General features: G+C 43.3%; 1 protein-coding gene across 2 annotated transcripts in view; it reads right to left on the bottom strand.

The window, feature by feature from the left end:
* The window catches only part of Epas1 (endothelial PAS domain protein 1), an 89646-nt gene that overhangs the window by 22309 nt on the left and 52813 nt on the right, over positions 1–14524 (bottom strand). For both annotated transcript variants that reach the window (XM_013017968.1, XM_013017967.1), the window contains 4 exons: positions 9534–9685; positions 8801–8885; positions 4764–4882; positions 4439–4644 (listed from right to left, as the gene is read on the bottom strand). In XM_013017968.1, the coding sequence (XP_012873422.1) occupies positions 4439–4644; positions 4764–4882; positions 8801–8885; positions 9534–9685 (562 nt within the window). The remainder of the gene's footprint in view (positions 1–4438; positions 4645–4763; positions 4883–8800; positions 8886–9533; positions 9686–14524) is intronic.

Here is a 14524-nt window from a genome sequence, read left to right as displayed (position 1 = left end):
GGCCTCACACCTGTCAGTTACTCTCTTTTGTCACTAGATGGCACCTCCACATGAATTTAAAACCACCTATTTTAAAGTTAAACTATTTGGGAACAATTTTTGTTTTCCTTTTTGGGAGAATGGAATATTTTATTTCATATCATTATAGTTTCATTAAGCTGCTTGTGTCTCAGACCCTAAACTCTTTGAGATCAACAATCTTCTCTTTACTTCTTTCATATAATTGTATTTGGCACAGGATTATTAGTTAGCCAGGGGCCCAATAAACAACAGTTCATGAACTACTTAGTATTTTATGAAGTGGAGTATTATGCCTATGTTTGAGTCATAGGTAGAGAAGATCATCACTTATACATTCTTTTAACATAGCTACCCAACTTTTCTCCCTTGGTCACAAGCTACAACAGTGAAGTATAAACAGATTTGAACATGCCTAGTGTGAGAATCTGACATCCAAAATGTGCCAATGTTATATTCAAAAAGTTTCAGATTTCAGAGTACTTTGGCTTTTAGAGTTTCAGGATAGCAGTGCTCAGAGTAGAATCTGGTTGAGTATAGAATCTGTATTTCAAAAACCAAAAATCCTTGGAAATCTGAAATACCTTTAGTAACAAGTATTTCAGAGAAAGGCTACCTAACATGTATATACAAATGTAACTAACATATGAATCATTATACACTTTTAAAAATGTAATGACTAAAATAATTAATAGAGGGCCTTAAATAATCTGATGACTCTTTATTTAAGGGAAGATAAATATTTTTGAACTATCTACATTTCTGTATTCAATTTTAAATGTATCAGAATGGGCTTTCAGATTCATTGATTATAGACTCTGAAAAATCTCTCTTATTTCTGTTTTTTATCCTCCTCTCTATTTTCTCTGTCCTCCCTTCCCTTCCTCCCTTCTTTCTTTGATTTTAACTTTCTGAAACTATATTGTATTTAAAAATCTGTACTGTGTTTGATGTAAGGGTTAAAAAACTATCAAACTGCCTCAAAAGTGATTTTGTGGATTCTATTGCCTTAGTTGCTTCATATTATTTCTGGCTTTTGTAGTCTGTTTTGTATTAGATATCATTAAACCAAATAAATTCTCTGATTAAAATGGGAAGACCTATTGATTCCACTTCTTATTAGCTATCCCATGTAGGCACTGGTTTGAAGGATATCTCAGAACTATTAAGAACAGTACACTAAAGGCGTGTGTGTGTGTGTGTGTGTGTGTGTGTGTGTGTGTGTGTTTGTGTCCAATTCCCAATACAAAGAATGAAAATAAGCCTTCAAACTCCCCCACCCCCCAAAAAAACCAAACCCACAAACCCAAGTCCTCATCAGAGCAATTGAGAAATAACCCTTAGGGATTAAAGACTTAAAATAGTCACTTCATAACTGTCTAAGCTGTGTCTGTGCCCTTGTTCACTAATCTGCTAATTGCTTAAGCACAACTTCTGTATGGCACAGCATTCTGTGTGTTTATGTACATTCACATCCATTTCTCCAGAATCACTGAATTCTAGTAGGGGTCATGTAATCAAGTTCCTTGCTGCAAATGCACCGTGACCCACAAAACATATAAGCAATATCTCCCTCCTCCATGCTGTCAGTATTATATACTTGGCTGCCAGTCTTAAACCAAAAAGTCAGTATAGTGTCTCTCCTCTGCCTGTGTCCATTTTCTTTTCAACCACTTTTAGATGTCCAATTTCATCTGCTCTCCCTGTTTTCTTTTATCCACATGCTTTCAGAAAATTATCTAAAACTCATTCAAATCAAGACAATGAGGAAACAGATTAACATTGAATTTTGCTTTCCAAAGTGAGTTTTTCCTTCACTTTTATAAAAATCAAAATCTTAAGCTTTTAAAAACAATTATAAAAAACATCCTTTTTGCTATAGTTTTTCAAGGATAACAGGACTTTGCTTGTATGGCGGAGTCCCATGATGGGTATGTCTCACCCACAGGGGCCAATTCTAGCTTCCATCACCCACAACACTTGCAGCTGCTCTCAGGCTACGTGGCCAGGGTGTCCTGAGCACCACTTCCTGTCAAAACCAGTGACATGTGGATCATGTGTTGCAGCTTCCCAAGTCATCTCTGCATACTACTGAAAGAGGTGTACATCAAGGACACAAGGACTGCACCTGGTAAATGACCGTGACATGAACAAGAATTCCTCTTTCTCTCTAGTCATCATCATCATCTTTGTGTCCTCATGATTATGATGGTGACAGCCATTCTGACAACTGTCAAAGTTGCAGGATAAAAGCCTTCATTCATGACTACCTCTCCCCATGAGACTATAGCTGCTTTTTCAACTTAGAAAATTGCTCAGAGCCCGAGGTTTGGGCTATAATGAGTTGAAAATGGGAGACAGAGCCAGGCGCTAGTGGCTCATGCCTGTAATCTTAGCCACTAAGGAAGCTGAGATCTGAGAATCAGGGTTCAAAGCCAACCCGGACAGGAAAGTCTGTGAGACTCTTATCTCCAATAAACCACCAGAAAACAGTAAGTGGTGCTGTGGCTCAAGTGATAAAGCGCTAGCCGTAAGCTGAAGAGCTGAGGGACAGTGCCCAGACCCAGAGTTCAAGGACCACAACCCCTCTCCCCCCCCCAAAAAAAAATGAGTGACAGAAATGTTTCACAATGCTTTTTTTTTTGCCAGTCCTGGGGCCTGAACTCTGAGCCTGGGCACTGTCCCTCAGCTCTTCAGCTCAAGGCTAGCACTCTACCACTTGCGGCACAGCACCACTTCCAGCTTTTTTTTTTTTTTTTGTTTATGTGGCACTGAGGAATTGAACCCAGGGCCTCATGCATGCAAGGCAAGCACTCTACCACTGAGCCACCTTCCCAACACTTTTACAAAAGTCCTGAAGTTGTGCCACAAGTGATAGCCAATTCTAAGAAGATACTACCAACTAATGCTAGGTTAGTCTAGAATCAGAAGAATGGAAATATGTCTACCCAAAAGCAGGGCTGTGCCATGAAGGAAACAGAAAGATGTGGTGGGTTTGGGGGAGGCTGGGCAGGAGTTCTTGTTCTAAGGCTCAGGGGTTTCCTGCTGATAAGGAAGACAAGGCAGTTTTTTGCCAGTGGTCTTCCTTCCTCTGTCAGGCCCTGAGCCTTCAGGAATGCTCTTGTCTCATTTGGTTTGTGGGCATATTTTGCCTCAGGATGGTCAAGGGCAAAAGCAACAACAGCAACATAACAGCAACAAGTATACTCCCAAGAAACCTCCCATGTGCTGCTGTCCTGTGCTTTTCTGAATACTTGACAGCCATGACCATGCATGACTGATTCCATGAAAGAGGCTGAGAACATAATTATCCATTTTAGAGGGGAGTGGCACAGAGATAGAGAGGCTACAGAGTTGACTTTGGATACTGAAGAAAGGTAGGATCAGAGTGGATGAGCTCTGTCCTGAAGGACACATCTGGTGTACACTACTCAGCAAGGTATAAATGGCATTCACTCCCGAGGGGCCTCCCCCCAAGATCAGTTACTTATGGCTTTCTTCCCTCTCTAATGCTGGCCACTGCCCCTCATAACTGTCCTTACTGTCCTCCTCCACATTCTAATCATCTGGCTCATAGCCCCAGGGGCAAGCATGTAGGGGTTAGTAATGTCATGTGGTTTAGACACTCAATGACAACCCCAGCTTCTTCTCTACCACGTTAGCCCTTAACTTGAACTAGGAACTAGAGATGACATGCCTGCCCAGATGACTGTGTGGTCTTGGGTGGTCTCTTGACAACATTAGTAATAACAGAAACAAGAACTAACACTATACATCTGCACTAATGCACAACTAGATCTGAACCTAGGCCACATTGCCCCAGGGCCTAGCCTACTGTGTCCAATTTCCAGTGATCCTAGAGTTGGAGTGCAGAGTTTGAATTACCTCCCTTCCTCTGAAAGCTTTAAAACAAGGTTAGCCAGTGGTCAGAATGCAGCTGCATACAGCAGGGGGAAAATGGAGGGAATAGCTCAGTCAGTCATAAAAGAGAACCAGGAGAAGCTAGTCTCACCATGTGTCAGTATTTAGGCCCAAACTCTATGCTCTAGGCAGGCCTCTGAATGGAGAATACTGATAGAAATCTCTTTGCCCTTGTCATCTGAGGCAGGGCACATCCTGGAAATTTTCTCAGGAGCCTTGAGACATAAGTAGAAAAATGTATACACAGCACAATGATGACAATAGTCACACAGAGGAACAGACAGACTGAAGCTATGTCACTGAGACACCATCAACTATTATGGTAAAGACCTCTGAGAACTGGTAGAATGAAACACAATACAAGCACACAGACTTTCAATACTCATGCTCCAGTCCCATCCCTTCATTACAGGTACACAGACACACAGACACACACAGACACACACACAGACACACACACACCCTGCTCAGCACAGCTGCTGAATGCTCAGATCCCCACCTGTCATCACAATAGGTGAATTTCATGTCCATGCTGTGGCGGCTCAGGAAGGTCTTGCTGTCCAATGGAATGTCCATGTGGGATGGGTGCTGGATAGGCTCACACATGATGATGAGGCAGGAGAGCAGAGGCTCCTTGTAGCCACAGAGGCTACTGTGAGGAGGACAGTTGTTGTAGACTTTCACCTGGCCAGTGCAGTGTAAGACCTGTGGGGCCAGAGGTCAGACAGGAGGCTGAGAGTGCTACATATAGGGGAAGGAGCAGGCCTTTAGGCATTCCTCCTGACCAACCTGGGACTCTAACCCCAAGCCTGATGCTGTCCTACCTTCCATGTGGCTGACTTGAGATTGACAGTTCGGCCTCTGTTGGTTACTGTGCACTTCATCCTCATGAAGAAGTCCCGGTCAGTGGACATATCTTTGTTTTTCTTTCCAAAACCAGAGCCTGGATGGTCAAAAGTGTGAAAACCAGTCAAATTAATTTTATGTTTTCATTGACAAGAGAGGCCCAGCCTGATGGTTTCTGGGCAACTTATTTTTCCTGTTTCCCTATTGTTTATACTTGTAGGCTCTGCAGCCTTCAATGAAGATTGAGCTTCATTGTGGCCCATGGACTAATGGTTTCTCACCTTTAGCTTGTCTCCTTATCTGAAGCCTGAACTTCTGGAAGGTAGGAGCTGCCTATAGGGTTTGTTTCCCCCCTGAACCTAGAGTTTGGTCTTCAGTCAGTGAAAGCAGTGAGTGACTATGGCCACGGTTTCAGAAACTTGCTCTGGGTCCAGGAGACCCAGGGTCTTCCAGTAGGAAGGCCAGAGTTTGATATAGGAGAAGCCAGTTACTGCAGGGGTATATGCTTTGAATTGTCCTCAGAAGCACTCTGCTTTTCTTCTATATAACCTTTCTCCCAGGAAGCTGGCATTCTCTTTTTAACCCCCAATTACTACACTGAAGACAAAGTATTATTAGATTTCTTCTAATGTGCCATTAGATTTAACCAGAAATTGTGTTTAACTTTCCTGGGATTGGGTAAGCAGGTGCACTTTGAAGATGAACTCAGTGTAGATCAGCTGCTCTCTTAACCAGAATTAATTAAATTGCGCTCCTGTCCCCTTACCAGTATCAGAGAACTTACAGCCTTACTTCAAATGGTCATTCCCCTCACTCTAGGAAAAGCCACAAGCCTCTCCATCTAAACCTCCAGAAGAGCTTGATTTATTTGGCATACTTGGACTGAATGATGGCTATTTTTTTGTTTTTGTGGTTTTTTTTTTGCCAGTCCTGGGGCTTGAACTCAGAGCCTGGGTATTATCCCTAAGCTTTTTGCTCAAGGCTGGTACTTTACCACTTGAACCACAGCTGTATTTCTGGCTTTTTTGGTGATTACTTGGAGTTAAGAGTCTCGAATTTCCCTGCCATGCTGTGTTCAAACTGTGATCCCAGACCTCAACCCTCTGAGTAGCTAGGATTACAGGCGTGAGCTACCAGCACCTGGAAGCTGTTGTTGTAAGGAGAGAATATTCCTCCATTTTGATAAAACTCTCTCACACACTTAATAATGCTTCTTACAGTTTTAACTTTCACAGGTAGGGTTTGCATTATGAGAAATATATTTGTATTTTGGGGGCCCCCAGAAGTTAGGGTTGAGGAGACTCCTTTGTAGCTGTTCGGGTTGTTATTGTGGGCCCCTAACTTGTTAAACTCTGGATTCTTTCCATTCTGACATTCGATCATTCTTTCCCTACCTAACTTAAGAACATGCTCAAAAACCTTTATTAGCTCCTTGCCAACTGCAGGATAAAGTTCAAGTCCCTCTCCCTGGCCTTCAAAACCTTCTATAATCTAACCCATGGCCTTATCTTCCTCTAGGAACTAGTACCAACCTTTTGCTTCTAGATCATAAGTCCACTCACAGACAAGCTTCTTCGATGAGGATCTTCTGACTCACTGAGTCAGAAGTAGAACTAAAGTTCTACTTTGATAAGCAGAAGGCACTTGCCCATGGGTCAAAGCACTTGAAAGCTGGAAGGTCCTAGACCTTGCCTAGTCTAATGCCATCAATTTTAAAAGAAAGACCCCAAGAACACAGAAGTGGGTTCTTGGTTTGGGTCACAAAGTCAAACTGAGACTATGATCAGTGGTTAAACTGAGACCAAGAACTCAAGGACCAGTGAGTTTTTGGAGGACAGAAGAAAGAATCAACACTGGCTTTAGAAAGTACTTCCAAAGGCTTGTTAGCCTCTTCCCTAGAACTAGCCATTATACAGAACACAGACTATTCTCAGTGCTATGGAACATAGCAGACACAGCCCAAAGCTCCCCAGCCTGTGGACCCTAAGAGCCAGGTGGCTGAGTCCTTTTTTGGAAGGTAGAGGGATTCAGAGAAGAGATCAAGGGTAGTGGTTGGGATAGAAGAGGAACTTGGGTGAAGGCCCAAGTAAGAATTACAGATAATATGCATTAAGGATGGAGGCAAGACTCAAGGGACACAGAGGTGGGGTACTTGGTTCAGGTACCAGAATCAAACCGAGACTATGCTTTTTCAGCATGTGTAGTAACAAGGGTAAAGCCTGAAGGCTTTGTACCACTGCTTCTGTTATTCAGTTTGAATGAACATATACCCCATAAAACCCATGGCAGTGAAAAAAGAGAGACATTAGAAAGGATCTCTAAATGAGGCCAAGGTATGTTCAGATTAGGGATTGGTTTTAGAAAGAATCTTGATGGTCATTATGCATAACTGCAGCCCTCTTGACAACATCCCCATTCATGTCTTTTGTCAAATGCCCCCAGTTACAGCCTGTGTGGGTTGTCTCCATCCATTGGCACTGATTGTATACTCCCACAGGTAAGATCTGGTATACTATCTCTTTAAAAAAATCTCTTAAGGTAACAATGCTCACTATGAAATGTACTCATTAGCTGGGCACCAGTGGCTCACACCTGTAATCCTAGCTACTCAGGAGACTGAGATCTGAGGATTGAGGTTCAAAGCCAGCCTGAGCAGGAAAGTCTGTGAGACTCTTATCTCCAATAAACCACTAGAAAACTGGAAGTGGCGCTGTGGCTCAAGCGGTAGGGCGCTTGCCTTGAACTGAAGAGTGCAGGGACAGCACCTAAGCCCAGAGTTCAAGCCCCATGACCAACCAAAAAAAAAAAAAACAAAACGAGAAAAGAAATGTACTCATTACCCTACTCATATAACTGTAACCCCTCTGTACAACATTATATATAATCTCCTCTCAGCTGGGTACCAATGGCTCTCACCTGTAATCCAAGTTACTCAGGAGGCTGAGATCTGAGGGTTGAAGTTTGAAGCCAGCCTGGGCAGACAAATCCCTGTGAGACTCTTACCTCCAATAAACTACTCAAAAAAATGCCAGAAGTGGTGCACATGGCTCAAGTGGTAGAGTGCTAGAAGGCTCAGGGACAGTGCCCAGACCCTGAGTTCAAGTTCCAGGACCAGCAAAAATAAATAAATAAATAAATAATCTCTTCTCTATCTACCTGCCCATCACCAGATGCCCCAGATCCATGTCATAGCTCCTATAGTATTGTTAAGTCTCATTGGTGGTTGCAATGAGCCAGGCTTCTTGATATGCATGTTCTTGGGCAGGTTCCTCCTACCCTGAATCAGGGCTACCCTGAACCTTGCTTGCTCCAACCAGCAAAATGAGGCAGAAGTAATACAGTACCTCAGGAGGCTCCTGACAGCTTCTGCTTTCACACGTTGGGAGCCTAGAGTTGCCACCAAATATGGCTAATCTGAAGGCCCTATATGGAAAGGGCACTTTGAGATTCAATGGAGAGACTGAAGGAGAGAGCTACCCCACTTTGTCAATCACCTAATACAGGCCCCAGCCTAGTCCAATCCCAGATGACTGCAGCCCAGTGATATCACATGAAGCAAGATCCCTGCCCACTGAACCCACAAAAACATGAGACAGAATATAAAAAGGATTGCATAAGTCCTGTTACACAGTCAACGCACAAATGCAGCAGCTCCCATGAGCACTTGGTCACAGATGATGAGGTTATTGGTTTGGGTGGTATCACTTGGCAGAGATGCCTGATCTCAGGTGATGAAACTTCCTAGAGAAGGCATCTTGACCTGAAGGTGTGCCCTAGTAGTATGACATCAGGCATCATATGGGGCCAGCAGAAGCTATTTTTGAGTTCTGGATCTTCTTTGTGCCTGCAATCTTATCACCCTCATCTCAGGCTTCATGTCCATACTGATGTCAGGATGTTTTTCTTTTCTGGCATCGCTGTGTTCATGAGCCATGTCTCGTGCTCGTAGATAAAGGGAAGGTAGATTCTTTCAGGGGTGGGACAAGAGGGAGGTAGACAAACCACAGTACTTTACCATTTTTGAGAGTCAGGTTCTCACGGATCTCCTCATGGTCACAGGGATGAGTGAAATCAAAGATGCTGTGTCCTGTTAGCTCTACCTGTTTTAAAAACAAGGTTAGTCTTCATTATTTCTAACACTGAATTGAAAGGCTCCAAGAGGAAGCTGAGCTACCTTCCAGTACTGGAGACAGCAAATCAGGTAATTCTTCTCATAATTCCAGGCCAGTGTTAGATCCATAGAAATACAGATGTAGCAAAGGGCTATTGATAGTGATAGGGACTTGACTCAGACTCAGGAGGTTTATTTTGGTAATCTAGTCTGGAAAGAACTGCCAATCTGGATGGCCAGCAGCAATGCCAAACCCAATTCCAAGGAGTGGGAGTGTATGTATTTTTGATGCATGGCCTGAGGATCATGAACGTTAAGTGGGCATGTGCAGGGAGAAGTGAAAAGACACTGACCACAATTTTCTACTAATTTCTACCCCCAAATGGGGGTTTAAAATTTCAACTAATTTTTTAATTATAGGAAAGTTTCTAAATGCTTTCTATAACTTCTTACCATACTTCCCCCAGTGTTATTCTTTCATTATTTAAACACTAATGGGTTGTATGATACTTACGTATATGTATACCCATACTTTTATCCTATTTATCTTCACCATCCTGTCTTTATTATTTTCTCCCTCCCTTGACCATTTTGTTTGTTATATTTCCCCTTTCTGAGGAGGTAGAGAAGATTTCACCTGGGTGAGTCCCATGAACTTGCTGATGTTTTCTGACAGGAAGATCATATCACCATCTTGGGTCACCACGGCAATGAAACCCTCCAAGGCTTTCAGGTACAAATTATCCATCTGCTGGTCAGCCTCAGCTTCAGATTCATTTTCAGAGCAAACTAGAAAGAGAGGGGATTGGTGGCTTACATAAATGTGGCGTTAAGACATGTGACTGGCAGCACTGATGTCTGCCTGGGATCCTTGAGGGCATTTGGTGGGCTTTTCTGTAAATGCACACTGCCAGCTGTTCAGATATCTACCATCTGCCTAAAAAGTGGACATTAGATAGGCACCATGACACATGATTTGAGGTTGTAGTGACAACTGGGGTACCAGTACTGACAGCTGTAATACTAATCATTGATACACTAGTCATAGTAGTGATAGGAACAGAACTTACAAGTGCTAGTGTATACTGTAGCAATTGCTACACATAAGTATTACACTGAGCATTCTATAGTTTTCATAACGACTGGACCAAGTGGCAACTATTCCAATTCTCATTTTACAAGTGAGGCTTAGAATGGGAAAGCCATTTGTCCAAGGTGTTAGAGGCTCAAAAGCTAGCAAGCCGCAAAGGCAAACCTAGAAGTCATCCTATTCAACCATTTGGAGTCAAATATTACTTCTATTAGGCTATGACCTTAAGTAACAACCTCTTTGAGCATCAGTTTCCTCATCAGCAAAGTGAGAAGAATACTTTTCATTGCTTTGAACCACAAAAATTAACTAAGTACATAAACTGCTTCAAACAGTATAAAAATTGTACATTCTTTCTCTCATCTGCTCCATGACACTGTCACTCTCCTTAGATTTCTCAAAGCCTAGTTGGGGAATTATGGAACACATAGAGATGCGAAGTTAAAACAAATACCAGCAACTCAAGGGCATGGTAGCTGGGCACTGAAGAAGAGGCAGCCTAAGTGCTCTAGGGGTCAGAGGAGAAAGAAGGGTTCTTTGTGGTGATCACAGATGATGGTTTCAGAGAAGAGGGTTTGAAAAGACTAATGAAAAAAGGAAGATTTCACTCTTTTGGGTGAGAGATCGAAAAGAAAAGCGCTTTCCAGGCTGGACAGGGTTGGGCAAATCCTGGAAAACACACGAATAGGCTTTATGAAAAGGCCCATTAGGCTGAAGAAGAGGATCCATGTCCCAATTTCAGAGCTGAGGTAGGCTTTGGTGTTCTGGAGGTGCCTCACTTTCCAGCTAAAGGAGCAGAGAATACACATTCATCTCAAAGCACTGCTTTGGAGGGGATTTATCTGACAAAAGCATGCAGAGTGGTTTGGAGCAACTGAAGTTGAGAGGAACAAATCAGTCAAGAGGCACCTGCTTTAAAGCAGGCTGAAGAGCTGGTTGCTAGGGGCATCCTGGGGTAACCTCTGTCCCAAACTATCTACTCCAAATATCTTCATCTATTAAGTAAGCCTCTCTTACCTGCAAAATGTGGACTCAACTCTTGATCCAGATAAAAGACCTTGTAGGCCCTAGGCCTTGTAAGCCTCAGACCATAGACTTCATTCCAGACCTACTTCTCCTAGTTCATTATTTAAGTGTACACATATATGTATTTTAAAACTCTGTATTCATCCAGTACAATCAACAGTTGAGTTATGAAGCAAGTGGTTTTGATTTTGGAAGTATCTTTTCACTTACATAGTCAATATTTGCTGAACTAAAAGAAGTCTTTCAAATGGATACTCTTCTAGGGAGTATAAAATGCAATTAGATTTACAGGCCACTTGGCAGGAGACACTAGCAGTGCTAGGCAGTAAACATCAAGGGAATTTTTTTGCAATGACACTTCTCATTTTTTTTTTATCTTTGTACCCTTAAATGTAAGTTCATAAGGAATATTCAGACTAAGAGATACTTCCCCCAAAGGGCTTCAGTGGTAACACTGGTGAGCTGGCCTAACACTAAGGGGAACAGAACAGGGCTCATAAAGTGCTAGTTTGGCTTTCCGAGGCCAGGAGTTATGCAGAGCAGCCTTCTGACGACCTTTTCCCCTATTCATCAAAACAGCATGACATGATGAGGGAAATTCCTTCTCTTCAAAGCCTTGTTCAGGTGATGATAGCCTTCCACCACTCACACCAATACCTAGTCCTCATGTAACACTCTCCCCACTGACTTATCTGTTCTTTGCCAGTTAACTAGTCAATTGGACTGATGATGACCAGCTTGTGTTCCAGGAAAGATATAGCTGCTGATATAATTTCCTGGTAATGCCCATGTTTTAAAAGGGATCTTAGGAGAGATAGTGAACTAATTTAGTGCATGCATCAGGACTACCTGGGGGAAGTTGCTGACTGAAATGAAGATTTCTTAGCCAAGAGCTGGTAAGTAATTCATGGGCACAAGAGCAAAGTAAAAATGAGGGACCTCTTATTGAAAAATTAATCCAAGGCCCTCCAAGACTGTCCAGGTGTCCTAGCCTAGAGTTCCTGCTTCAGCCTTCAGCGAATCCCTGCCTGGGTCTGGAAATGTTCTTTGTCACCATGTTCTCAGGTGATGCTGAAGCCCTTGCTCTTGGGATCACCCCTGAAGACCACTGTCTCAACTCCAGGTCCTATGAGTGACCTCAGTGCAGGAAAAAAATGCTCAATTTAGATTGATTTGGGAAACAGGTGAGAAGTTTTCAGCACCATTTAAATCACACCAGATTTACTAGACAAGCAGAAGCCAGCCTTGTGGCCTACTGAGAAGGTATTTTCTCCTCAATTTCTTTGATCTCAGTGGTAACACTGACTTCAAAATATGGAGTCAGCCCAAGATAACCTATTTGGGTTAACCAGGCCCAGAGGAAATAGTTCTGCTTAAAATTTCCTGTTTTTAACAAGTCCAATACAGACAGACGGGTTTCCATCTTGTCCATCGCGCTTGCTTCCAGGAGGTGGCGAAATTGGCTATTGCGGTGGATCCACTGGCCTGACCTTCAGAGGGAAGGAGGGAGTGGGGTGATGTTGGGCCACAAAAGGAAACAGAACATCTTGGAATTGAAGTCACAATGGCTAAAGGGTCAGGAAGCCAGCAGGCTGCCCCAGGGACCCTGGGCCAGCAGGACTCAGGCGGGGTCTCTTCCTTCAGTGGAACTATTTGCTCTCCTAGCACCTGCTTATCCTTCTGGGAGCTTCTAAAGGAACCTGGCCTGGTTGCTCCCAGCCTGGGGCTCAGAGGCAGATCCTTCCTTGAGGGTCAAGAGGCAAATGTCACATCCCTGCTGAAGATATCATTACCTTTTCCCTGTGTAAACCAGTCTTCCCTGATGTGTTATAAATATCTGACTCACTTCTGGACATAAGAAAAGATGCACTTGTTTATTGCACAGCAACTAAGCTTGCAACTGTGTTTGCACTGCACCAGGTAAAGTAATCTGTTCACAAGTTGCACTGTGTGGAACTACTACTCTGTGCCTAGTCCTGTTGTATGGAGAACCAGGGATTCTGAGAGTCAGATCAATTCTATTCCTCAAGGAATTTGCAGACTGAAGGTAACATAAAGACCAATCATGGTAAGGTTATACAACAGGTGAGAATAAACCCTTCGCGCAGAATAAAGTGAGGAACCTGCTCACAGTAGGTGTACAACAAAGTAGGTCTTTTAATCATATTGTCTTGGTTACTTGCTTCCTAGGTTGCCATAGGGTTCTACTCCAAATGAAAAAAGAGGTACTCTGCTAAAGGAGAGCATATTCAGCCTGGGAAGCACAAGGAGATTTTTTAATGCTAAAAATAGCCCCAGTAAACAGGCTTTGATGACTCCCCACAGCCAGGATACGCACAGCTGAGGTTTCAGAGCACTTTTTCCGGAGCACTGCTCATTTCCTTCAGGCAGCACCACCCTTGTTGGCTGGGATGCCATGGGCAGTTGGAGCTGGCCCTCTAAGGTGGGCAGGTGGCAGAACAGAGAGCTCCTGACTAGGTCTCTGAGACCAGGCTGACCCAGAAGTGCTACAGGTCGGGATGTTGGCTACAAATCTTACCCTACTAGGGTCATTTTCCCTCTATGTTTCCTTCTCTAAGAAGCTCCAGGACTACTTTATTCTGAAAATGGTTCTGCTCCAGCCTTCCTGCTTCAGATATGTTTAGCACTTGGTTATCACAGGGTCTTTCCTTTCAAGGACTTTGCCTAAACTCGTCCCCTTCCCATTCCCCTTCAGGGAGGGGAGCCTGGAGTATTGCCTCAGTTCCTGTCTCCTGTCTCAAATGAACCCACCAACAAGGAAGGGGATTGGGCGTCACCTGCTGGATCATTAGCTGAACCTTAGGCTCCACCATGGGAAGGCTTGGGCTATCTCATATCATCGGCAGAAAACTGTATCCCAGCAGACCTTCCTAGGATTCTGGAAAGCCCCAGAAGGCCACCATTGGACACTAACACCCTCATTTTTTACATATCTTCTTATCCTGTTTTCCATCTGTGTATTATTCTTCAGAAGATGAATCGGCTTCAGAGAATACCTGAAGAAGGTCAGTATTTCTAGGAGAGATTGTACATTAGCTACTCTTAGCCATTAACATCCTTGCATGAATCAAATTATTGGCTACTTTCCCAACAGGACAGAAAAAGGCCTTGATCTGGAGTGTGTGTGTAGGACAAAGGGGTGGGACAGTAAAGAAGTTGGCGTGAAAGCCAGAGAAAACAACTCTGAAAGTGGGGCAAGACAAAGCACCAGAAACCATTATCTGCTGCCACAATTTTGGTTTCCTTGTACAACTTTTTCTGCACAGAAAAGTCATAGTAAAAGCTTTAAAGTCATTTGCCACACTTTGTGAGTGTGTTGTGGTGTGTGTGTGTGTGTGTGTGTGTGTGTGTGTGTGTGTGTGTGTGTGACTACTGGAGTCTGAACTCAAGGCCTGGGTATTATCTTTTAGCTTTTTTTACTCAAGGCTGGAGCTCTACCACTTGAGGTACACCTTTACTGCTAGCTTTTTGGTGGTTACTTGTAGATAAGC

This window comes from Dipodomys ordii, unplaced genomic scaffold, assembly GCF_000151885.1.
Source record: "Dipodomys ordii isolate 6190 unplaced genomic scaffold, Dord_2.0 Scaffold37, whole genome shotgun sequence".
Classification (NCBI taxonomy): Eukaryota; Metazoa; Chordata; class Mammalia; order Rodentia; family Heteromyidae; genus Dipodomys; species Dipodomys ordii.
This window is presented reverse-complemented; position numbering and strand designations above follow the sequence as displayed.